This window comes from Gopherus evgoodei, chromosome 23 (assembly GCF_007399415.2).
Source record: "Gopherus evgoodei ecotype Sinaloan lineage chromosome 23, rGopEvg1_v1.p, whole genome shotgun sequence".
Taxonomy (NCBI): Eukaryota; Metazoa; Chordata; order Testudines; family Testudinidae; genus Gopherus; species Gopherus evgoodei.
The window spans coordinates 13,756,462-13,782,664 of record NC_044344.1 but is presented as its reverse complement, the minus strand read 5'-3'; the positions used below and the strand labels follow the sequence as shown (position 1 = coordinate 13,782,664).

The 26,203-nt window shown below is 45.8% G+C and overlaps 1 protein-coding gene across 3 annotated transcripts; it reads left to right on the top strand.

Annotated features, from left to right (window-relative positions):
• The first annotated feature begins 565 nt into the window (after positions 1 to 565).
• MAP3K14 (mitogen-activated protein kinase kinase kinase 14) lies at positions 566 to 25,015 on the top strand. Of its 3 annotated transcripts, none has more exons than XM_030541021.1 (16): positions 566 to 652; positions 8,200 to 8,472; positions 9,735 to 9,804; positions 11,903 to 12,113; positions 12,211 to 12,783; positions 13,963 to 14,100; positions 17,967 to 18,096; positions 18,871 to 19,002; positions 19,427 to 19,531; positions 19,714 to 19,877; positions 20,300 to 20,450; positions 21,104 to 21,445; positions 22,724 to 22,830; positions 23,186 to 23,330; positions 23,853 to 23,953; positions 24,809 to 25,015. In XM_030541021.1, exons 2-16 carry the CDS (start codon positions 8,220 to 8,222, stop codon positions 24,971 to 24,973), a joined length of 2,787 nt encoding a protein of 928 aa, XP_030396881.1. In that variant the 5' UTR covers positions 566 to 652; positions 8,200 to 8,219; the 3' UTR covers positions 24,974 to 25,015. The 3 variants fall into 3 exon arrangements, with proteins under 3 accessions (XP_030396881.1, XP_030396880.1, XP_030396883.1); XM_030541020.1 differs by having other exon boundaries at positions 588 to 656; XM_030541023.1 differs by lacking the exon at positions 566 to 652 and adding an exon at positions 7,681 to 7,832.
• The last annotated feature ends 1,188 nt before the right edge of the window (positions 25,016 to 26,203 follow it).

Genomic DNA, 26,203 nt, shown 5'->3' with positions numbered 1-26,203 from the left:
GCACGACCAGGGCTGTGATCAGCCACCGCCCCCCGCCTCACGCTACGGACCCTCCCTGAGGAGACAATGGCGGGAAAACCGAGACTGCCACTAGCCCAAAGCGGCTTCACGGCCTTATGCGCACGCGCCCCTCCCCACTCAGTTCAGTGGCAGGTAAATAAACAGCCCGCGGCCCTCAACCTGCGCACGCGCACCAGGACGCAGACATTCCCGCCTCCCACGCGCTCGGCTGGCTGCGCACGCGCTATTGCACGATTCCTGCCGCGCCCAGAGGGGGAAGGGAAATGGTTTGCAAGAAGCCCCGCCCACTTCTGGGAAAGCACAGGCCCCATCCGCCCAATGAAAGCCGAGAGCTGGGTCTCGTGGCGCCAGGGGGCGGGAGCGGTTATTGCTTCCGACCCGGCGGAGAGGGGCTAGACGAAGTGTGCGCGCTGATTGGTTCGTGGGCTGGAGGGGGCGGGACTAGAAGGCGGGGCAGGGCGGTTGGGCGGGGCCGCACCAAAAAAGGGGCGCTGGCGGCAGGCTCTAACCCGCGGCTATTGGGCGGCGGGCCTGGGGGCGTGGCCAGGCAGGTGCCGTGGCAGATACGGGCCCCAGCGCCGAACGTCTCAGGCGCCGGGCCGCGCTCGAGGCCCCCGCACGGACCGGAGTGGTAGGTGAGCGCGGAGCCGGCCGGCCGCCAGGCCCCTCCCCTGCTGCGCGGCGGCCCCGTTACTCCCTCCTCACCACCGGGCCGGCTCCTGCCCAGCGCGGGGCGCTGCCCTCGGCCGTGCGCCCCGTCCCGCCCCGCCCCGGCAGCCGCGGGCAGGGCCCCTCTCGGGGAGCCCCGCGCTCGCTGCCCGCGGGGGTGGCGTGAGGGGCCCCGGGGCCGCGCAGCTTCCCGAGCGGTTCCTCCCCGCCCGCTGCCTGTGTCGCGCCAGCAGGGGGCGCTGGTTCCCCACGCGGCTCGTGGGCCCGTCGCGCGGGGACCATGCGGGTGGTCGGGCTGGGAAATGGGGGGGCTCGGAGCAGGACTCCCCGCAAGAGTAACTTCTAGTCACTGCAGGGCAAGGGCAAGCGCCCTAGTTACCGCCCCAATGCACCGCTGGCTGGAAACCAAGCCAAGGACACGTAGCTCCCCGATATCAGTTTTAGGGATCAGGCTCCCAGCATTAGAATATTGAATTCACTCTTCTAAATATGCTAAACACAGTTAAAGTAACTCGCTTTTATTAAAAAAAATTCCTATACCGGAAATCCGAGCTGTTTCTTGTAATAAACTGACTTCTTCAGTTTGAGCCTTCGGTCGGGAAGCATCAGCAAAGGCTGTTTGTTCGAACTTGTTAAATTAAACTCTCTTATTTTAGTCTGTTACAATTTGACATGAATGGCTTTGCCAGTAATCGCTGATATCCAGAATGTTTTGAGAATAATACAAAACATCAACTTCATTCATTCAGTGGAGTGCTGAAAGAGTGGCAGATACCTAATAGCTCTGAAATTTGTGTGTATATATTTACTTAGTCAAGGTATATATAGCTGAATGTTGTTCTATTCCTTTGGAAACCACCCGTGTTGTCCAACCCAAACACCTTCACATTTATTATCAACTTTATGTGAAATATTTTTAGCAAATTAACAATTGTTTCATGAAACATTCTTGAAAAAAACATAATATTCCTAAGTGATCTCATTATTGACTAATATGTATTTTCATTCTACAAATACTGGAGTCTTGAATTCAGTTGAACTCGCTCTTTCTTTTCCATATTTCTGGTGAGAGCTTTAGAGGTCGAAAGAGACATTTTTAGCTTAGATGGTATTTTTCTACTAATGAGCAGACTTTCCCTTTTGATTTTTGAAATATCTTGCTTCCTGCTTGCTCTCTGCTTTTCACAGCAAAGAAACACTCCTAATAAATTAAGAGATTAAATTGCAGACTTTGCTGTTTTGATTGGGAGTTGCTAGGTGCATATCTACAAAAGCTATCCTTTACAGTGGGGAAGAGAGAATGAGGCAGGACCTTGAGATCAGCCAATCAAAATATACAAGTGAATAAGATCTGAAGTTCAGTTTAACTGTCTGTTTATTCACCACTCATTATCTGACCATATCACTTCTCTTTAAAACAACTTTTTTTGACAAAAGGTTAAAATTTTACTTTGCTGATTAATAAGTCACTGCTGCTGCGGTTGATTTCAGATGCTTCCTGTCTGCTTCATCTTAATATCAGTTAAGCTGGAAACATGCATGTGCTACCATGCACGAATTGAAAGTGGCAGCATGAAATTGGTGTCCATAAACAACTTGCAAATTGCTTTTTAAACCGGATTTGAAGCCCTCATACAAGTGATATTTCCTCTTTGTCTATGCACAGTGTGAGTCTGCATGTGGATGTCTCCAAATCCTAATTTCAAATTAATCTGAGCATCAAAAGTGCTATAAATTTTTATATTAACATTTAACTCTCTTAAATCTAATGGCTGTGCAATTATAACTGACAGCTCATTCAAAAAAATTGAGCTACTAAGTGACAGCTGTCACAAGCCCAGTCTCTCTGAATAGTATACTGTTACTTTAACCTTTTTAGTAGCAACAGCTATGTAAATGGCTCTTGATCTACAAGTTGAAATTGTAGATACTATACATCTTTACAATATATCTGTTTGACTAACAGTATTTTTCTCAGATTGGACAATGAAACTAAATGAGACAGTTTGACTTTCTGGGTCTCATTCACCATTATGATGATGCGTTTGGGTTCACAAGATTAAAGGGGAATATTTAAATAACGCTTATATGGAAATGCTTCGATCGCTACTAAGTTTAGTAAAATCATGTAAGTGAAAGCTGCTTTTCTGTGATATTACAAAATATGTCATGTAAGGGTCTGGGGGAGAAGTAGCATGGTTGGTGTAGATGGGACCAAACCATTTTAGTGTGTCTTCTGGCATTGGATTTTACAATATTTATAATATTTGGTGACACTTTCATCCTGACTACACAGAAAACATTGAATTATTGTAACACTGCAGTTTTTTGTAGTGTAGATAGGACCTGGATGGGAATGCTCCTTTTAAATACCATCTTATTTAAAGCTGGGGCTATAATATTAGCAAATAAGCTTGCTTAAGCAATGGCTTTTTAAAAAATGAAGTCAGGATGTTGTATTGGACTACTGGATCATGAAGGTTGATGGAGATGTACAAACAACTAAACGTCATTGAAAATAAACCCTTGTCTAGATTGCTTACTAACTTAATACTTGCAGCTTCTGTGAGAGTTGTTTTGCAAAGCATTTTGTAAATATTAACTCAGCCAACTTGAATGAAATGGGTGAATTTGAAGGTATGTCACATTTGGGCAAATAGCTTTTGCTAATCTCATCCCATTTCAATAATATGGAAAGAACGTCATTCGGAGGTAGTTTGGGCCCTAGATGTACGTGTGTGTGTGTGTGATGGGGGGGGAATTAAAGATAGACTTGTTCAAGCATTTTTTAAAATTCACTAAAGTTTTAAATCCCAACAGATATTTCCCTGCAGCATTGTAGTGGTGCATGACCCTACTGTTTCTAATTACTATTACTATTCTAGTTCATTAGTCACTCTGAAGTGTAAAAAGTAAGCAGTATAAATGACACAAATGTACATTTTGAAAACTTTTGGGGCTTAATTGAAGATATTAACATGAGGAAAGCTATTTTAATGTGACTCTTTTAGCCTGATAATTCATTAAAATACACTGTTTTGCATAGGAGCACTTGCCAATCCATTATGGACCAATTAACCACCTCTGGTCCTAGATATTCTTGTCCATGAAAGGAAAACTGTAGTGCAAGAAGTGGGGGAACCCTTCTGTAGAAGGATAACAAGTCATTTAACCCATGCTGCTTTCAGTCATCAAACACCAAGTCTCTGCACAAAGCCTACATTTAACTCCATCAGGTACCCAAGATTTCCAGAAATCATCTTTTTGCTGATTCCTTAAAATTGCGATAAATTGTTGGGGGAATGTTCTCTGTGTTCTAAATATTTTTTTAATCAATTCTGGGACAAACTGAAACGTCCTCATGCTGACTCTGCTAGTTAACAAACCACCCCAGAGCTATGCTGCCATAATATGGCTTGAACTGATAAGGAAAAAAACAGAACTATCTTAATTTCAATTCCAGTGAAACATGGGCAGTGGAGGAGGTCTATGTATAACAGCCAAATGGAGGAAGGAAAAGATGGCAGAAAAACATTTATAAGCTTTAAAGAAGGCATAATAAACTTTTAAGAACTGTCAGAGTTGATAATGCACTTTTTACATGATGGAATTGGCATCTTGTAGTTCTGTACAAAATTCTCAGCTTCACAGAATATAGAATGCTCTAAGGTTTTTCTCTGGGCCTATAACTGACCTATAACTTTCCACAAGTGCTGTTCTCCTTGTGGAAGTTATGATGTAGGTAAGAGATCATACAGGCTCAAGTATCTTTTTTACCATCATGTTGTCTAACTTCTCAGACATTTGAGACTTAGACTACTCTTTGCTTCCTCAGTTGCTGCCTGTGGTGGGAATGCACTTGTTGGGAATTAGAGGTCTCAAAAAAATCTGTCTAGGGGATGGGAACGTAGCATTCCCTGTTGGTGTGATGTGTAAATTCCTGGCTCCATCCTGCAGTCATGAAGCTTCATTTTTGGTGGCCAGGTATAGGTCAGCAAAGTAATGTTGCTAAGACTTTTAATTGCGTGTTCTAATAAACCAAAAGCAGCGTATGGGTGACCTGAGTTAAATGCATTGCTCATAAAATTCATGTCCCAGAGGCAGCTATTTATTTCAAATGTCAGTCTGAAACAGTTGTTGAACATCGTAGCTATACATTTCTTCTAATAACCTTAGATTTTTTTAAAGTAGCCCTCTTAAATGTATACATTGAGTTAAGGCAGAACTCCCAAATGGCAAAATATAAGTTGCCTTACTGCCCTGACAAAATGCTGACTAGAACCCTTCCAAAATAGCAATTGGCAGGGGAGATTTGGTCTTAACAGCAACTGATTAGGAGCAGGTATAATGTGCTATGGACTTTCAGACTTGTCCAGCTATAAATCTAGCTCTTGTATAAAGTTTTTATTTAAAATCACAGTGAAAGTGTGCTTGTCTGAAGAGACAAAGTCTCTGTCCCAAAGAGCTTCCAATTGAAGTAGATGATGTTCAGACAAAGAACTGGAATGGGTGAGTGTTGCATCAAAAAAGCAAAGTGATCAAGGCTGGGTTTTAATGGAGCTGAAGGGATTTGAGCACTTTGTTCCCTTTGAACTTTAGTGGCATTTGGGTGCCTAATTCCTTTAGGCTCTCTGTGTGAGGCTATTTGGGGAAGGAGTCCCTGAAACCATCAAACCAATGGCTGTATTGTACAGTAGTGCTGTACGGTAATTTTCAGTTTGCTGCTCATATGAGGGAAGATAGGCTATGGCTATGTCTTTGTTGCCAAAAAAGGTGTGGCTTTTTACAATGAGGTAGCTAACATGCATCAGTTATCTCGCTATAAGATCTTGGTGGACACAAGGTGCAGTTAGTTTTTAACTACGATGGAGCTAAGTGAGGTCAACTGCAAGTTGGTGATATAGTATTTGCCTCTCCTTGCTCTGTGGCTGCCCCCTCTGGCTTCTTCTTTTTTCATGGGCCTTTTTTTTTTTTCTTTTTTCCAGAGCAAGTCTTCATGGTCAGGTAGGGAAGAAATCTGGAAGTGTTTAAATTTAGCTTAATCCTTGAGTTTGACTTTTTTTGGGGAAGATGAGGTTTGAAATTAAAGAAGCAATTTCATTAATGAAACTGGGAACCTCTGGCTTAACTGCAGAATATAGTCATAATAAATGTTGCATTTCTGTATCATTTTTCTTTCTCATTAGCTAGAGTACGTATTGACCACCTCATGGGAATGCGATTGCTGCTGCAGTGGTAGGGTGTCAGCCTGATGGACAACCAGCAACGCAGCCCCATTATGGGGAGCCCTGGAACAAACTTTTTATGAATAGTGCTATGAAATCTTTAATGTCTGTTCAGAGCCCACAGGACCTTGCCCCAGATCCTCAAAGGTATTTAGGCACCTAACTCCCGTTAATTTCAATTAGTTAGGTGCCAAAGTACCTTTTCTGTAAAATCTAACTGAAAATAGCTGTATGCCAAGAGGTGGTAAATGCCTGCAACCAAATCAGTAAGAGTTGTGGATGCTTGGCACCTTTTGGGATTAACGCCTCCAACTGCGTGGAACATAGTTTACATATGTGGGAAGGGCAGAATCTCCTCTGCGGGGATTGGAACCTGTGGTTCCAGGAAATGTTGTGGTTATAAACATGATGGCCAGTCCTTTTTATTCAATCTCCCATTTCCAACTCCGTACCTGTGAGAATTCCCACAACTTAGTTGTCCTTCATTGGAAACTGAAATTAGCATTACAGTATAATTGGAGGTAACAGGTAAACTCATCCAGATTTTTTTATTTGTATCCTTCACATCCCCATTGACTTGACTCATTGACTTTACAGTGTATTTAATAAAGAGCCTTGTTTATACTGGCTACATGGGATTCCTGTTAAGACTGGTATTTCTCCTTTTTAATTTACATACACAATAACTCTTCCTTACACTGACATTTAAAGTCAGTACATCTGTGAGATTCCCTTCCATTTTAAGGGAACCAGAAGTTAATGTGATGGTTCAGTCTCCCTAAATGAGTTTAACAAAACTGAGATGCAGTTTTTGGGAATGATACTGATGTTTTAGCTTGTGGTTTTTGGGGGGTAGGGTTCAGATATATCCCTGGGTCTTGGGAAGGTAAGGAGAGAGTCTGAAATAAGCTTATTGCAAATTAGGAGAATGTGAATTCGAGAATAGCTCTGAACTTGTCTACTAGGTCACTGGTGGCTTGAGTCAGTCATTTGGCAGGCTGACTCTCTGCTGCTCCGGGAAATTAGTTCACCGCGCTTGGACTTGACATTATTTCTGTAAGGAAGAGACAGAGGGGAGTTAGTGTAGTGAGAAGGATTCTGTCACCAGCACATCTTTCTCACAAGCAGCTGTTCTGTTTTCAGTTAGCCTCTGAATGTGGTCGTTGTTGACTTATCTTTTATACCTGCTAGGCTGTTAGGTGGCTTATTTGCTAACCACAAAAATACGTGCACTTGGGTCCAAACGATTCCTTTCTTTTCTGAGGTGGCCCTTTAGGCACAGATCCTGAGAGGTCCTTTGCACCCTTAGTTCTCGTTTGAGGATCATACCTGCAGTCACCAGGGGCAAATTTAGATTAAGTTCTGTTACCCCAGGCAGTGACCAGCGGAAGCAGAGAGTCTGAGTTCTGTGTGATACTCACTAAGCTGATGAGCTTGTGCTTGGAATAGTCCTGTGTTTCTGCTTTTACCGGTTTTATTTTAAACATCACCTTTCCCTGACTTACATTTTGTGGAGGGGTGGGGGAGCCTGGGACTTATATTCATCTGTCTACACTTCCTGTAGGAATCTGAATTTTCACAAGCTGTTTTAAAGCAAATGCTGCTTTTATTAGATCTTGCTTTTACTGGTGGATGGATTGGAATGAGGAAATGACTCATGACAGGCAAGGAATAGCTAGAACATACTTTCCTCTGTTTTATATACAAAACCCAACAAACTCAAACTCCCTCCCCCTCCAAAACAAACCAACCACCCTTAACACACAAACTGTAAGAAAAAAATTAAAAGATGATAGGGAGTGCTGGGGAGAACAGCTATGAATATTCGACCATTTCAAAGATACAGGTTGTAAGGGGATGTGCAGAGAATATGGAAGCTGCAGATCCACCTGATCAATCATTCAGGAAACAGTGGCGGTGAGTGACCATTCCCTCTTTAAAAGGATGGGGCTTTTAAATGATTACTGTTTGTCGTTAGGCCACGTGAATATGAAATGAAGGAAAAATCTTCAGTCTTAACCTAGATTAGTCTCTTCTCTTTCTTTTTAGTACCCGAAATAATGTTCGTTATTTAGATCTGATCTAGTGGTAAGAGCAGGGAACTGGGACCCAGGATGCTGGAGTTCTATTCACAGCTCCCAGGTTGATCTGTGAGACCTGGGAGAACATATGGTGCCACCAAAATTTGAGCTATCCCTTGCTTCATGTGGATGTTCAAACTTAATTGTTTGAGACTTTTGAGTGAAAGAATGGATAAAATATAACAAGGATTGTTTTTATGCAGTGTCTTTGTGAACCTATGAAATGGCCGTGATGGAAATTGCATGCCAAGGAGCTCCTGACCCCACCATCGGGCACCAAAAGGAGCTTTCTGCTACTAAAGGGCTGGGTGAAACAGTGAGTGAGAAGCAGAGCAGTGTTTGCAAAGTAGAAGATTCAGAGAAAGTTGCCTTCCACAGTCAATGGAAAATCCTGAAAGATGTGATCACCAAAGGAACAGCAAAAGAAGAGACAGAAGGGGGTTCTGCATCCATTTCCATCATCGCCCAGGCTGAATGTAAGTTGCACAGTGTGATGCTTTTTGTTGAGGGGAGTAGGTAGTGCAGTGGGGCATTTCACCAGCTTTGCATCTCTGGAGAGCTGGGTTCAAATCTGTCTTTGTGATTGCAGGCAGGGTGAATTTGGTGATCGTTTTCCAGTTCCCATTTAGCCAGATCACCAAACCTTTGACTATTGTGACAGTCTCTGCTGAATAAAGACCAAGTAATGGAATAGCAGGGTTGTTACAGGCCATGACTAAGAGGTAATCTCAGGCTACGTCTTCACTACCCGCCATATCGGCAGATAGCAATCGATTGCTCGGGGATCGATATATCACGTTTCATCTAGACGTGATATATCGATCCCTGAACACGCTTATATCGATTCCGGAACTCCACCAACCCCAACGGAGTTGCGGAGTCGACATGGGGAGCCACGGACATCGATCCCGTGCCGTGAGGACAGTGAGTAATTGGATCTTAGATACTTCGACTTCAGCTATGTTATTCACGTACCTGAAGTTGCGTATCTGAGATTGATTTTCCCCCGTAGTGTAGACCAGCCCTCAGAGCTGCATAAGGTTGCTCCTACAGCAGCACCTACTCACACTATAGTCCCAAGCCAGGGCCACTGGTCCCTGATTTTAAGACCATCAATGAACATTCTATGGCAGTAAGTCCTGAATTTCTTGAGAAAATTCCAGGAGATGCAAGGGGAGGAAAGAACTGGAGGGAAGATTCCTAGTGTTTGGGGAATGTTTGATGTCAGAAAAAATACTGTCATAACCAGGGCTCCTAGTGTTCCATGATGATCCCCCTTCTCCCCCCCCCCCTTCTCCAATTAAAAAACACATACAAATCTGTGTGGGTAGGGGGGTGGGTGGGTGGGGGTGGTTGGCTGTGACTTTTTTTTTTTTTTTTTTCTTGCGATTTAAAATGAAATCTGTCAGCAGGAACCCTGATGCCCAGGGCTGTCAGTGTTAATTGCCCATATTCCTGTGTGCATGCTGGTGGTGCAGGGTTCTACTATAGATGTTTTTATTTTTTTTCAGAAAATGTAAAAACGAAAGATTTTCTGTAAAAATGCAAATTCTGTATTTTTCTGTGGTAAACGGATTTCTAAGATCCCTGGTCATGACCAGTATAGTGACTTACTTCCCTGGATTACTGTTTGGTTCAGCAAGGTGTTACCGCCACCTCCTTGTTCCGACACTTTCTGCCATCAGTGGAGACTGTCTAGTATTTAAGCTTTATGGTGATCTTGTTTTCTCTCATACAGGTGAAAACAGCCAGGAGTTCAGCCCCACCTTTTCAGAGAGACCTTTCATAGCTGATAGTAAACGTTACAGGTGAGAGGCCTTTAAGATAGTTATATATCCATGTAATATTTACTGGTCTCACATCACTCTACTTCAGTGGTGCCTCTTTATATACAGCTACAGTTTATTTAAAGAAACTCTGTTCAGAATTGATTAACTCTTTTTTCCTAAGGAGTGTGGGGAACTTGCAACACTTTTTTACCCAGGTAACTTTCCCAACCTCTTTACGTTTGCATCACATCCTGTCCTGTGACATGCTGCCCCACAAAGCATGTTGAGGGATGTGTATTTTGCTGTCTTGTAGTCATCTTTGTTTGTCCCTAGAATCTTGATTCTTTCCCAGTGAACATTTACTCCACAATCACCCTGAGGTGGGAGCTGAAAGACCTTTTCAGTTTAGGTCCAGGGGTTGGAGGAAGAAGGTTCATGGTAAGGGACATCTTTCAGTCTTCTCTGACTGAAGAATGTCTCTTCAGCCAGGTTCATGCATCCTTCCCCACGTCTTTCTCTGGAAAGCTGTGGGAGGCTGGATTGACTGGTGGGGGCAATGATGGCAGCAGGAGCAGGTCTGCGTCCTGTTCTCTGGAAACAGCAGCAGGAAGAGCAAGGTGGGAGGAGAAGGACCCACACCTGTAAGTCTGGTGTTGCAGGACTCGGTAGCAGTGCCAGGAATCCAGAGAGAGGGAAAGAAAAGAGGAAGGGTGGCGGAGAAAGGCAGGGGAGGGAAATTGAAGGGCAGGGAGCAACAGCCACAGGAGTAGGAAGTGGAACTTTGGGGCCCTTCTGCCTTGGCTGGGATGAGGAGCAGCAGCGGCTTAATGGGGAGCTTGGAAGCAGAGCTCAGCGCTGATGGTGTTAGCGAAGGGAGTTCTTGCTCTGGAGTAAGAGATGGTGGGACTTGGTTACCTGTGGCCAATCAGGCATAAGCTTCCTCATTTTCAGCAAGTGCCCAGCTTTCTCCCAGCCCTGCAGAACAAGTTCCAGTCTAGATTGTTTTGATATGGGTTTAAGGGCACCACAGACCAGATCAAAGCTTCCAGGAGACTGGATCTGATTCATGGGCCTGTACGCTTGACACTTCTGTTTTATGCCCACTGTGGCCTTACCTGCCACTGGTACAGTAGACGTTTTCCTCTCTTTGAAAAAGTGCAAATTGTGCTGTCACATCATTTATTCCCTGAAGTGTGTAAGAAGTACAATGAAACCTGCACAGTGCTTACTGCTACCATCTTGTCATGAGCTTAGCACTCACAACCCGGCTGCTAAATCAGCGAAATGTGCAGTGATAGAGATTTCTGGGAATGATTGAAAAAGCTGTGAAAAACTCTATGGGTACTGCATAAAGAGTAACAAGGGCAGATGGCTACACTGCTTGAACCAATAAGTGATACTTACCTAAAATTGGAAATTGTTCATGTGAGTAGCAGTTTCACCTCTTCTCCTGCCACTGCTGTTTCCAGGACACAGACCTGTTAGATGAAAACAGACCCTTCTGATGGCCGGTGACTAATGAATGACTAATAAAGTAAATATTTATCTTCTGAAAGATAAATCTCTGGGTGGTGCTGGTTTGCATAGCTATGCTTTCCTAGTAAAACTAGCTTAGTTTTACTGTAGCAGTCATCACAGACTAGAGGTTTTTGGCTTAAATTTTGACTACTCTGTTGTGAAACAATTGGTCCAGATCCTTTCTTTAACTCTACTTACATTTTAAAAAGCAAATGTAAAGGTCTTTGTTCTAAGCACACTTACAGATTTCTTTTAATTAAGATACATCATGAACTTAATAATTAAACATACATGCAATACACAGCTAGTCTGTGCCAATAAAGCAACTTGGCAATGATTTTTACTGCCAGTGGTTCCAATAGTCTCCCCTCCAGGGTCTTGCTAAATACCTTGACAGTGTCTTCTAGTGGGCCCAGTGCTGTCTACCTTCTTTCATGATGTCTTTTTCCTGTGTAATGCTAAATATGCTCCTGCATTTGTAACTTTCCCTACTGAGAAAGCAGTATTGGTAATGTCTGTTCCTGTCTCGTTTGGTTTGATTGACAGTGGTCAGCCAGGGAAGATGTGCTCTTGTTTTTTTGTCTCATTAAAACGTGTCCTTTGCTTTTCTTGTTGGTAGTCGGTCAGACAGTCTTGATCAAATTCCGAACAATGTGGCTCATGCTACTGAAGGGAAAATGGCATCAGCCTGCCGGAGGGCAAGGCATCGTGGTAAAGGCAAGAAGAAACGTCGCAAGAAAAGATCCAGGGTCAGAATACAAACACTGGCCTCTGCTAAGCAAGGGCCCAGAACTCCAGAACAGGAAAGTTGTACACCGATCCCAGTCCAGGTGAGAGAGACAAGCTCAGCCCCATGGGTTGGGAGGGGAAATCATAGGATTAATATAATTAGAGTTCCTGCCTAACTCTCTTCCTCTTGTGTTCCAGGAGGATGAAACTCACCAAAACACTCTCTTCAGTAACAGCTCCTGTTTTTCAGAACCTTGCAAGGACTCAATTTGTGATCAGTTACCATTTGAGAAACCTAGAAAAGTTCTGCTCGCAGGCAGACTCCATTCGCTAAGGAACCTGCACAGACCAGAACTGCACAAGTTGATAAGCCCAGTACAGTGCCTGAACCATGTTTGGAAGCTACACTGTCAGGGTGATTTTGTGCCTCAGCCAGAGACCCTCCATCCCTTCCCTTACAGTCCTCTTTGTGCCATGAAACATTATCCTCTGGAGATTAATCTCGATGATCGGGCCTGTGTGAATGGTGAGCATCACTTTTCTGGCCTAAGCTTAGAATGCAGCTTCCCAAAATGTGTCAGCCCGTCCCTGGAAACCAACTTGGACAAACTTTCTGTGGAAGAATATTTGGTGGATGCTCTTAAGGGGAGTGTGAGTCTCGGTGAGCCGCAGAATTTAGCCAGCCTGGCCAAGACGTGGAGAGGAGGCGGTCTGGATTTGAAGGAGCAGTTTCAAGAGACAGATGACAATGAAGGGGTGCTGCTTACTGAGGTGATACTTTTGGACTAGTACTTGGGCCGACATGGTGGTAGGCAGTGCGCCTGTCTCTGTTTAATAGGACTCTGATTTTTACACATCTAAATGCCTCTTATTGATGCAGAGAAAAGACTGTCATATCTGTAGTGCGTAAATTCACACACACTCTGTATGGGAGAATTTACATCAATACTCTAACTCTTGCAATCTGTAATGTCCTAGTGACAGCCATCAAGAGCTTTGTACAGTGGGTGTTTATAGTAGGAAGAAGTTTGGCACATAGCCAGTCTTCAAAGATTTCTTTTGTTTAATTTTTCAATGGTAAAAGGACCACATAAGTGAATGGGTCATAAGCTTTTATTTGCCATAGGCAATTTGCAGTTTATTTTGAATCCAGTAGTCAAGAGGGTTGATAAGCTGCACCTGCAAACCCCACTCTTGTTCCATGTACCAGCAAGCTGGATGATGACACAGCTAAATACCCATTGCATAGGCAGGGCTTCCTGGGACAATGGAAGCATATGTAAATCGTGCAGGCACAAAATATCCACCTGCTTCAACTTCTGGATCTTGTTGCACTAGCAGTTACAGCAGTGTCCAGTTGCATTGCTCAGCCTTTACTCAGACTTTAGGGTCAGAAGGGACCAATATGATCATCTAGTCTGACCTCCTGCACAAAGCAAGCCCCAGAATCCTACCCATCCACTTCTATAACAAACCCCTAACCTATGTTTGAGTTATTGAAGTCTTCAAATTGTGGTTTGAAGACCTCAAGCTGCAGAGAATCCTCCAGCAAGTGACCCGTGCCCCATGCTGCAGAGGAAGGTGAAAAACCTCCAGGGCCCCTGCCAATCTGCCCTGGAGGAAAATTCCTTAAAAAGATGGACTAGTTATTTAGAAATCTTTAGGTCTCCAGGGGATAGCTCATTTTCTCGTTGGGATGGAGGGATGGTCATTTTGATCCCAGAGACCCAACCAGTGATCCAAGATATCTAGAGGGAGGGGAGGGCTTGTTGAAGGCAATAATTGAAAATCCCATCTCAGAGGTACTTCTGAGTGATTCTGGGACCCTTAACTCTTCTAGTTTATTTTGAAAATCCCAGCTCTTGTCTCTCCTTCTTAGACTTGAGACAGCAGATTGGCAGCCATGTTCCTGCATGCTTGCTTCATCTTGTCTTTACTTCTAATCCTTAGAAACTAAAGCCAGTGGACTATGAATACCGAGAAGAGGTTCACTGGACCAAGTGCCAGGACTTCCTGGGTGTTGGCTCTTTTGGGGAAGTGTACAAAATAGAGGATAAACAGACGGGATTTCAGTGTGCTGCCAAAAAGGTAACTTAAGAAAACAGAAAGGAAAGCTTGATATGTTCAGTAAAAGAAGGCACAAAGAAAGTAAAAGCTGGGTCTGTTTTCATTCCAACTCCCAAGAACTACAAGTGTGTCTCTCTTCTGAGAGTCAGTGCTACTGAAGCTGTGCATCCAAGGGCAAACTGCAAAGCATTTGTAAGGAAACACCAAACAGAACTTATGTCTGTGATAAGATGAGGGAGCCTGTATTTCAGTGTCAGATAGTCGTCTATCAACCTTCACAGCCTTCTGTGAGGTGCACTTGTTAACTGTGTGAGCTGAGAGAAGCTATGTGGACTCTAGGTAATCTTAAAGATCAGAAGTATGTTTTTAGCTGCTGCATGAATCTAACTGTATTCTTAAAGTGTGTCCAAAAGCAAAGAGCAAAAGGTTAGGTGCTCCTTCCTATATTGGATGAGTGCATACTGGAAAAATGTGTGGCTGCCTGTACCCTAAAAGGGGGTTAATTTTAAAGCATTTTCTTGGCATTGTCATTTACATATTATGTTTAAACAGTGCCTGTAAAGTGTAGTGAATTTGTATTGTAGGCTCTGCAAAGGAACTATACTTTTCCAGGATCCTACATGGTCCAGCATGTTTTAGATATTGTATAGTTAAAAGTCAGATGTTTCCATGAAGCGTTGCTTGATGCATATAGAACTTGGGAATTTCTTTGAAGATTTGTCTTAGCTATGTCCTCACTTTTGTAGATAGGTATATTAATACAAGTTGCATTCTCTCATAATCTCACTACATAGTCCTCTAGATATCAGAGTGCACATGCTTTCTAGTGGCTGTTAAAAATACTTTTTTTTTCTCTATATTACTCTAGTCAAGAGTGTGGGAGGTAACTGACTTGTTTAGAAAGTTTGGGTTCAGAATCCTTTTGAGCAGGCCTGCACAACATATGGCCCGTGGGTCTCATGCGGCCCACAGAGCCTCACTGTGCAGCCTGTGGGGAGATTCTAAATCCCCCTCCCCACGGCGCTCTGCGGGCAGCCCAGAACCCTTTAAATCTCAGCCGGGGCAGGCAATCAAAGGGCTCTGGGTTGCCTGCAACCATGGGGAGCCCTGAGCCCTTTAAATCTCAGCTGCGGCTGAGAGTCAAAGGGCTGCTGATTGCCCCCTCCCCGGACCCCTGCCCCTAACTGCCCCCCCCCAGGATCCCACCCCCTATCTAAGCCTCCCTTCTCCTTGTCCCCCGATTGCCCCCTCCTGAGACCCCCCCCCCCAACTTCCCCGCAGGACCCCAGCCCTAGGGCAGGGTGTTTCTGCAGGGCCAGGAGGTTTCGGCCCTCAGCTCTTTTCTTTGGAGTAATGTGGCCCTCGCTGCTTTGTTGTTTTCACATTTTTTAAAAACTATTTTTCTATGCTATAAATAAATCAATCTCAACTTGACTGATTACCTGGTGGAAACAAGCAAGCAAAAATATATTAACCAAGTTGAAAAAATAATACATCTGATCTCTTCTCATGTTTCACTTGTGAGCTGTGCTGGAGAGAGAGTTAATACAAACCAGAAAATGTTGCAATACTAAAATTTGCAGTGATACCTAGTACATCTAAAAAATAGACACACACAATGACTTATGGCCATTACATGAGCAAGTTATGCCAATGTCATAACATACAAAATCTCTTCATTTGAGTTAATTATCTACCTGGCAAACACGTGCACTCAGATAATTTTGCTACAGAATTATTGTCCTAGTTCAGAGGTGGGCAGACTATGGCCCACGAGCCAGATCTGGCCCCTCAGGGCTTTGCACCTGGCCCGGGGCACTGCCAGCACCATGTCCCTGTGAGGGGCAGAGAGCTCCATGCATTGCCCTTGCTTCCAGGCACCGCCCCCAACAGCTCCCATTGGCTGGGAATGGATCTGTGGCCAATGGGAGCTTTGGGGAGGAGGTACCTGGAGGCATGGCAAGGGCATGTGCCCCCCTCCCCCAGGGGCCACAGCGCTTCCTGGAGCGGTGTGGGGCTGGGCACAGGGCAGGCATGCAGGGATCCTGCCCTGGCCCTAGTGTGCGCTGCTGCCACCCTGGAGCCGCTTGAGGTAAGTGGGGCAGGAGCCAGAATCCCTCCTGTACTCCACCCCCTTGCCCTGAGCTTCCTGCTGCACCCCAACCCCCTGCCCTGAGCCCCTTTGTACACCCCACGCCCCACCCTTCCTCTGCTCCAATCCCTTGCTCTGAGCCCCTTCCTGCACACCACACTCCCTCCCGCACCCCAATCCCCTGCCATGGCCCTGCATACTATTTCCCCATCCAGATGTGGCCCTCGGCCCAAAAAGTTTGCCCACCCCGTCCTAGTTGCTAAAGGGTAAAATTTTCAATAATGCCGGTCACCTATGAAAATGGGACTTAAGTGTTTGAAAATATTACCCATAGGCTTCAGAAGGTAGCTGTGTAGATGAAGGAATAGATTTGACGGAACGCATTTCTTCATAGGCAAAAATAGGTGGATTTTAATCAGCAACTAAGAAATATAAGATCCAAGTTATGATACTTTAAAGTCACTAATGTGGAAACAGGGCTGGCTCCAGGCACCAGCAAAGGAAGCAGGTGCTTGGGGCGGCCAATGGAAAGAGGTGGCACGTCTGGGTCTTCAGTGGCAATTTGGTGGTGGGTCCCTCGGTCCCTCTTGGAGCGAAGCACCTGCCACTGAATTGCTGCCAAAGAATGAAGCGGCACGGTAGAGCTGCTGCTGATTGCGGTGCTCCCCCCACCCACCCACTTGGGGCGGCAAAAAAGCTGGATCTGGCCCTGTGTGGAAATGAGGTGCAGTGCCTGGCTTGCCTGAAATGAATGCCACCTCTGTTTTTACGGGACTTGAGCTACCTACCCATGTCTTACGAAACTTGATTTGGCCCTGGCTTTTAAATTCTTGAGATTGAACCAAACTAGCTATGGCTGGGACCACTGACAACAATGAAATATGATGCATCCTTTTCCCACCAGTGTCCAAATGAGTCATGGTTTCCTTCTTGTCTTCAGCAGTGTCTAGTTTTGTTTTGTTTGGCCTACTGATGTGAATCAACTTTCTACTTAGTTTTTCTTGTGTAGCATAGCTGCTGCCTAAAGAGGTGGTGATAAATAGAGCAGATTACTGTACATGGGCATAGAAAGAAACCTTGAAATCAAGTCTGTTTCAAAAAATTACTTACAAGTTATTCTAGGTGCTACACCTCCCCTAGTTTTTCCTCTCCTTTGTGGCTTACAATCACATTTTCCTGGCATTTATAAAAACATCTTCTGCCTGTTGTATGAAAGACCAGCACAAACAGGGACCCTGACTACAGTGTGTGCTATCAAATGTACAGAGCAAACTGACAAGTGAGATTGACAGGAAATTTTCCTCTAGTTTGAGCAATATGGTGGACTAGATAAACGTTCAGACTGAAGTGTGTGTGAAGTTACCAGTTTCCCTTTTAAACAAGACATAGCTGGAGCTGATTTTTATCTTTCTTCCAAAATGTTATCTGCCATAATCTGGAGAGGAGGCATTCTGGGGAGAGGGCACTGAAGCCTGAGATGTATTTTCTGGCCATTTTTAAAATGCTGTGTAGCTTTGAGTGCTAGGGATTCTTGTAGTGCATTTTTCTTGTTCAAAAGTGTCTGCCTCAAAACACCTAGTACTGTCTCTTGTACTCTGTTGCTAAAGTCCAGTTGGCCCTGGCTGTGGAACAGAAAGGTAATCCATTCTAGTGCACAGAGAGTGCATTTGGCCAGAATTTTGAGTGGTGCTGTCCCACGTGCAGCAGGAAGAGGGGAGGGTGTTGATACAGACCTAGCTCAGCTGTTGGAATCCAACATCTTGACTCTCCAGTTTTTTCTTCTGTGGCTGTCCAGGTGCAAGTCGAACACTTTCGTGCAGAAGAGTTGACGACATGTGCTGGAGTAACAAGTCCCAAAGTTGTCCCTTTGTATGGAGCCGTGAAGGAAGGTCCTTGGGTTACTATCTTCATGGAGCTAATGGAGGGTAAGGAAGATGGAAGCACCCTGGTAACCATCAAACAAAGTGGGCATTGATGTCCTCATTGTCCCTCTTCTCTTCTATCCCCCTCCTCCCCCCGACCCGGCCACAATTTTATATGTTTTTATCCATTTGGTGGCATTCTGGAGTTAATTTCTTGGGGGAGCGGGGCTGGTGGCGGTGGCAGGTCAACACCACTAGTACATAGAAATGAACATCTGTTTTGAGTGATCCTCTCACTTCTGGATTTATAGTTCTAAAACTAGAAAGCCAACAGAATTCCTCCAAGCCTGTAACTAAAGCAAGCACCTGTCTGCTTTGATGCTACAGTATTTGCTACTGAGACCAAAGCTCTGAAATGAATCTCTCTGATCTCACGTAATATACTGGTATGGAGCAGGGAGTATGTGTTGAACCTTATACTTCCCTTGCACACAACTCCTGTTCTCAACCAGGGGCAACAGAAAGCACAGCCTCTTCACGGCTCAGTTGATGACCAGAGGAGACTGGATGGGGTTGGTCCTGTCAGATTGATTGGATGCTGTCAGGCCGCTGAATTATGTGAGACCAAAGTAAGGAACTTGAAAAATTGAAGTTACCTTGGACAGCAAGAACTCTGGGAATAAATAACAGGAACTCTCCCATTCGTGGGAGACAAATGTCACCCCTCTGATCTTACAGCTTTCTCTGGCCCTAGCAGAAAGGGAGGCATGTTGAAGCTTCTGAGGAATACTGGACAGATACAAGACTGAAATGTGTGCACTCTGAATTCTCTCATAGGTGGCTCACTAGGCCAGCTGATTAAACAAAGTGGCTACTTGCCAGAGGATAGAGCCCTCCGTTACCTGGGTCAAGCATTAGAGGGTCTGGAGTATCTTCATGCTCACCACATTCTGCATGGAGATGTCAAAGGTAGGGTTCCATGTAAAGCCCCCTATTACTCCTCTTCCTCTAAACATCTGACAACAGGCTCCTCCTAATTCCAGATGGCTGTTGGGTGGCTCAGTGGGTTAGTGCACTAGCGTTTCAGGCACTGTACATTCAGTCAGAAGTGGTGAGTATGGTAAGCTCAACTTACTCCTCTCTACTCCTCCGTCTGGCGTGACTGTGCTTGGGGAGGCCCAGCCCTGGAGTAGAGGGGACTCTGCAGGTCGTGCATGGCATTATGCCTTGCTCTAGCTGCTGGTATTTGCTTACTTTTGTGAGCGTGGGAAGAGTCCTGGGTTTGGGCTCAACAAGGACCTTGGCTCCTGGCTTTGGCTTCGGCTTCGGCTGCTTTTGCATAGGGCTGACCTCAATGACTAGGAAATTTGATTTTATGCCTTTTTACTGGCAGCGGACAATGTGCTCTTATCCAGTGATGGAAGCCGGGCTCTCCTCTGCGACTTCGGCCACTCTGCTCGCCTTCATCCCGATGGCTTGGGGAAGTGCTTGGTGACAGGTAAGGTTCTGCCATGGTTCTCTATTGTCCCTTTGGGGGCCAAGTTGCTTTGTGACCTGTAGCTGTGTATGAAAGTTTTGGGCACCTGTGGGCTGCATTCGGCTCCTGGAACACATTTTGATGACTTCTTAGTGCACACAGCAGGTCTGATGGCAATCTCTGAGTTTGACTTGTGTCCCTAGGGTGCTACATGCCTGGCACAGAGACTCACATGGCTCCAGAGGTAGTAATGGGAAAACGCTGTGACTCAAAGGTGGATGTCTGGAGCAGCTGCTGCATGATGCTGCATATGCTCAATGGGTGTCATCCTTGGACCCGGTATTACAATCACCCTCTTTGCTTAAAGGTGAGTGACCAACGTTTGCTGTGCCAGAAATCCAGAGTGTCGAACAAACTCTGATTTATATCTCCAAGCTGAAGTGAGCTACAGGGATAAAGCCTGAAAAGTGCAAATAGGAGACTAGAAGGTGGTGGTGGTCTTAATTTAGGAACCACTTACATGTGTGCAGGAACAAAATAGGGCCAACTAGCTTCTTCCTCTTTCTCCTGTACTCATCACTGAGCTGCACGTTCTTAACTATTTGTGGAATGAATTGTTACCAGGCCTCTGCTCCTGATTCCGTTCTTTTTAAGCCATGGCATCGGGGCAGACAGATAAGTGGTGGACGTGGCCCGCTTAGGGGAGAACTTGTCTCTTTTTTTGGAAGCAGACTGGAATGCATGTTCATTCAGTTTAACCTCTTTCCCTTGCCGCTTTGTGCGATACAGATAGTCAAAGAGCCGCCTCCGTTGAGGGAAATCCCACCTTCCTGTAACCGTTCCACTGTCGAGATCATTAAAGCAGGGCTAGAGAAGGAGCCACTTAAAAGAGCTTCTGCGGCTGAGCTGAAGACTAAGGCTGACATAGCTCTGCAGGAGGGTAAGAACGTCCTGCTTCTAAGGTCATACTAAGTACAACGGGTATGAACCCGCCACTCCTGGAACATGCATGTTGGAAGGCTTTGCATCACAAGCAGCAAGTAATGTACAGAATAACTCTTGTTGGTGCTGCCTTGCTGCTCCTCGTGTATGCACAAAACACTTATGTCCCATGGGGTTGGACGGGGGCCTGTAGATGACCCTGTTTGTATAAGTCACCAGGAAAAGAGCCATGATAGCACTATTTTGAGCACCGGCATGTGCTCTTGCATCCCTCTTCATTGTTGGAAGCAGATGTTGGGCTCTCTGTGAGGCTAATGTTAGCACGAGCCAAGGCTGTGGTAGGCAACCCGAGAGCCCCCTGTATCTCCCACTATCCAACGGCAAACAGCTGGTGTTTGGTATATAGCAAATCTGAAAATAGTGTGTTTGTCACATCCCTAAATAAAACCTGTCCATATGCTAATGTTCCTTCTTTGAGACTCTCATTGATCCCCTGGGGAGTTTGTAATCTGCCAGGAACTGATTTACAGGGAAGTTACAGGCTTCATCTTTTGAAGCCCTTGGGTATTCCACACCAAGATACAGTGCTGCCTGCATTAGAAGCGTGCTGCATCTCTCTAGAACAGTCCTGTATATGCCTTTGTTTTGTAGTGAGAGATGTGAAGAACCCCTGGAGAGAATACAGAGAACCTAGATGCTTATCTTTGGATGAAAAAAACAATCCGCACACCTCCCTGTCCCCAACAGTCAGCCTGATTTCTGAGACTCTGGCTAGCCCTGGCTCAGCTCCTTGCCAATCCCAAAGCCTGCAGCCACCATCTCTGGAGCTGACAAAGAAGACTGGGGTAACCCCTTGGAATCTGTGCAAGGAGTTACCTAGCGTCTGTGATCCACTTTCCCTCTCCTCCCTGGCTCCTGTCCCCACCAAGAGCAGCAGCTCCTTGGAACGCGCAACAACTATCTCGGAACAGGAGCTTCAGCAGCTGGAAATAGGTAACATGGAGACTGGCTCCCTACTGTTAACAGAGCTTGAGGTGTGATGTTGCTGCTCCTGTTCTCTGGCTTTCGTTATAGTCGTCCTCTTTGGTGCCCAGAAATGGTTTGGTTTTGTTCACTTTTTTCCAAGAACAGGGAAAACTCCATTTGTTACACCCCCAAAATTATCAAGATGAGTGGTTCTCCATCACTAACATGCATCAAAACCAGTGTTGTGGGATTCTGAGACTGATGCTTTTAGGTTCCCTGGCCTCCTGAAGGGCCTTGCCGCTTCTCAGCCCCGTTCAGTTGCAGAGCCTAAACTCTACCGAAAATTTGCACATGCCCCAGATAGAGTGTGGGCTCTAACTTGTGGAGACCTTCTGGCTGCATCAAACCCCATTCTTATGTTGGATGAAGCATCATTGATGGGAACTGGAAACTGGAACTGACTAGTGCAGCCAAGATCTGTCTGGTAAACTGGTGAACTTCCTGGAGAAGTAAATGTGGGATGTCCATCTCCTGTGTCCAGCGGCCAAGTAGCTTGATTTCCAGTGTCTCGGAAAGTTCAGCAGGAGCACTGGTCAAGTTTGTCCTTTCCATTGCCCAGAATATGCTCTCTCCTGATGTAGACAGGCATCTTCTTTCACTTAATGAATGAGCTGGAAAGCTGTAGGAATAGTATTTGAATAATCTGAAGTCCTTAAATATAACCCAGTCTTGGCAAGTTCCTGTCAGATGCAGTAGGGCAGTATTACTGCTCAGTGCGTCTCTCTAGCAGATAAGGAAATTCTGTCTGAACTTTGCTTGATACCACAAAGTGGGGATTAGCATTTGTGGGGCCCTGGGCTCAGATCATTAGCCCAGTATTCCTGCAACTTTATGAGTGCTGGATACTTCCAGGCAAAGGATTACAGGGACTAGGACCTGTTCTGAATTCCAGCTTGGCTATGAGTTCTCTAGACACAAAGCAGGAGGATCTGGGGTGGGTGTCTTGTGATCAGAGTACTGAGCTGGACTGCTGGGTGCCATTCCTGGCTCTTGACTTGGCAAGTGATGTGTAAGTCACTTCCCTGCTCTGTGCCTAAGTTTCCACCCCCTTTATAGTGGGCACAATAGTACCTACCTCCCAGGAAAGTTGAGGGCAATGTGATATTTGTAAAGAGCTTGTGTTTCTTTAGTACCCTTCCTTCAGGGTTTAAAGTATTAATTACAGCAAAAGGGAGAGGAGTCGGGGAGGCATGGGATCAGAACAATTGCAAATCTCTCTCCATTTCCTCTCCCTTTTGCTTTTAGAGTTGTTTTTGAACAGTCTGTCGCAGCCGTACTCTCTGGAGGAGCAGGAGCAAATGCTCTCCTGTCTCAGCATTGACAGCCCGCTCATGTCTGATGCCAGCGAGAAGGTGAATAAACAACCACACAGCACCACTTCTGGGATCTATGAGAAGAGGCATCTGCCTTCTGATGCAAAACAGGAGGCACAGTGTCTCCAGAAGTGGAGACGTAGCTGTACAGCCCCTGGCAGATGTGCTGCCTTTACTTTTACCTCTGGGTCAATCTGTGGGTGGCCTAGGGCCTGTTCTGTGGAGGGGATTCTCCCTTCTTTGGACACAAGAAGGTGGGTGCTGGTGAAATGTTCTTCAGCATGCTCGCACTGTGGTTTAATAGTAACGCTCCTACGGTGCTGTGCTGGCGAATTGCATGGCCATGTATATGCAGCATCCGGAAAGTGAGCTATGTGTGTGGTTACTTTTTCAGAACTCTCTGAAGGCCTCTCAGAGCCTGAGGGACACCATGAGCTCTGGGGTTCACTCCTGGAGCAGCCAGACTGATGGACCGAGCTTCAGCTGGAACAACCTGCTGTATCGCAGTCGGCACACAGACACCCCCAGCTATTTCAATGGTGAGTCTATTTGAGTCTCTAAATCTTGATGTAAATGCGCTGGACACAGCTACCCCATATCTTGATGGGGAGGGGTGATTCAGTAGCCACTGTGCATGAGTAGCAGTTTTTTCCAAGTTTTCTCTCCCCATCGGAACAAAGGAACCATCCCTGGGAGGTGGGAGGAGGGTCTTGCTAAGCCTGTGACATTTCATCTGGTAAAAAGCACATGAGTGTCAGAGAGGCTGTGCCCACAGCTCCTGGGGAGTTCATGGGGTGCTCCGGCCCTTGACGAGCAAGGCAGCCAGAGGGAAAAACTGCTGAATGCCGGACTTCGAGGGGTGCGGGTCTGTGCCTCGGACACGTTTTCTGTGCCTCTGGGCTCTTGGACTGGGCGCATGAGACACTTAGTGGCAAAAACCCATACCTCAGGCTCCTACCAGGGCATTGGATGCTGACTGATCTCCTTTAGAACAACTTGTACGTTGGTGGAGTTAGTCTCTTGTTCCAAGCCTGCAGTAGACATAAATGACTCTGTTTCAGGAGTGAAAATCCAGATCCAGTTGCTAAGTGGAGAAAATCTTCATATCCGAGAGTTCCACAGGACCAAGGTGGGAGACATTGCTACTGGGATAAGCAGCCAGGTGAGGAGTGGGCAGAAGGCTGTGATTCAGACGGGGGCTGCTGGGCCATCACATACTGGCCAGTAGTGGGCTAATGCTGGAGGGCAGCTAGTGGTGGCTTGGGGGTTAATGAGCTAGTCCACTTACACACCCTCTTGACTTAGGTGTAGTACTCTTAGACAGTGCTGAGAGAGGGTTGAGTTGTTCTGACTTATGGGCTCTTTCTCTCCGACTGGAAACGTTACTGGTTTTCTAGGGAAGTTAGAATACTGCTTGCATGGAAGAGGCACGTAGTGAATGTCAGCTAGAGAAAATGGCTGCACATAGGTTTATAATGGCCCTGAGGGAGTGTTGTCAACTTCCAGGGTAGATACTGGGCTGCTTCAGCTGGAGACTGCAAGGTGTGAGGGAAGGCAGGTACCAGTATCACAGGATTGTGAGGCTGTTGATCTTAAAACGCTTTGACCTTTTCAGAATGAAGGGGCTGTAGAAGTGTAAAGGATTTGTATTGTTGGAGGTGTACCCATTTGGGATAAGCCGTTCCCTTAAGGATGACAAAGCAAAGAGTTCCAGCTAAAGAGAAAAGGCCAGAGGAGTCGTAACTAACCCAGCCACCCCAGTTAATCACTAGCTAGCAGTAGGCACTAAACTGTGTGTGGAAATCCAGCTGCAGGATAAATACCAACTCTGTTTGGCTTCTGAAATGGTCTATCACCGGGGGAGAATTAGGACATGATCCCTGCCAAGCATGAACCCCTTTCTCCTTGCGCTTCCCGTTAATCAGAACACTGTTAGCCAGCTAGAGCATTGCTGTCATGCACTGAATGAGACTTGGATTGCCAAGTGCCACTCAGCTTTGTTTGCTCTGGTTCGCAGATACCAGCCTCTGCTTTCAGCCTTGTTACAAAGGAAGGTCAACCTGTTCGCTATGACATGGAGGTTCCTGACTCTGGTATAGAGCTGCAGTGCACCCTGGCTCCTGACTGCAGTTTCGGTTGGACCTGGAGAGTCAAGCATGGTCAGCTGGAGAATAGACCATGAGGCTCTTGGTCGTGGAGGTCACTTCCTTATGTTGAAGCATGGAATTACAGAAGCCCACAACCAGCTTTGCCTGATAAGCATCAAATGTAGCTATTGCTGTTTCCTACTGAACTAGGATTCAGGGTTCAGCTACTCTCTGCTTTAGTGCATCAATGCCTTGCTGCTTGGTCTGGATTCAGTCTTTAGGCAGGTGCTGTCCTCCATAAGGTGCTGTCTAGAGCGAGGGCTGTGTACGTGCTGTGATTGAATGCAGCAGTGAGGAACTTCTGCAGAGAGGAACAGGGCTGTGGTGCTGTGCATCAGCACTTTCCAGGAGAATGCTGGAGAGTGGGCTGGACACACCAATTGCTCAGAACTCTTGACATGAAGTCAGTCGATGTTGAACTCGCTGGAGGAAGGAAGCTAGGGATCTTGAGTGTAGTAGTATGGTGGGTGAGGAGGTGGCAAACTCCTTTCTTGGTGGAGGAAAAGTTCTGTTTCTGTAAGTTTTTTTTAAATAGCATCACTGCCCTAAGATCAAAGCAGTGGAGGAAAATAGAAGCTGTAACAGGCTGGGTTTAAGGGTTATAATCAAATCCTTGTGTTTCCGGTTTCCCTTCCCAGCAGCACTCAGTTTTTTGAGGTTGCAGCTTCTAATCAGAAAGGAAGCAGGGCTGCTTTCCAGAAAGGGCTTTCCGTTCACCTCTGATTGCAACATCCCCTCTGTAGTTCTGGTCCACAGAGACCTTGCATTATCCCACTCCTTCATTACTGTAAACAATAGATATCAAGGAAAGGGAATACATGGTCTGGAGGCTAGAGGTTGACTCCTGGGTTCTCTTCCCAGCTTTGCCATTGATGTGCTGTGCCTTGACTAACCTTTTTGAGAGTCAGTGTGTCCGTACGATGGATAGAATATGGGTGGGAGGAATGGCAGCTAGATTTAACCTCTGTGGAGCAGGTCAACATCAGTGAATGACAGGTACTGCATAAGTCCTCTGTTAGAGCCATGGCTAAGACTTACTTCCTTACAGTACTATCATTATCCCCATTTTACAGATCAGAAATCTGAGGCAAGAGCAAAGCAGTGACTTGGCCAAAACCACACTCTGAATGTATGGCAGAGCTGGGACTAGATGTTCCTGACTCCAGCCAGTGCTTTGTCCACAGACCATGTTGCAAATTATAGTGAAACGTGCAAGTAATGCTGGGCTAAAGTACAGTTCTCCTTCGCCTTTATTAGAAGATGCA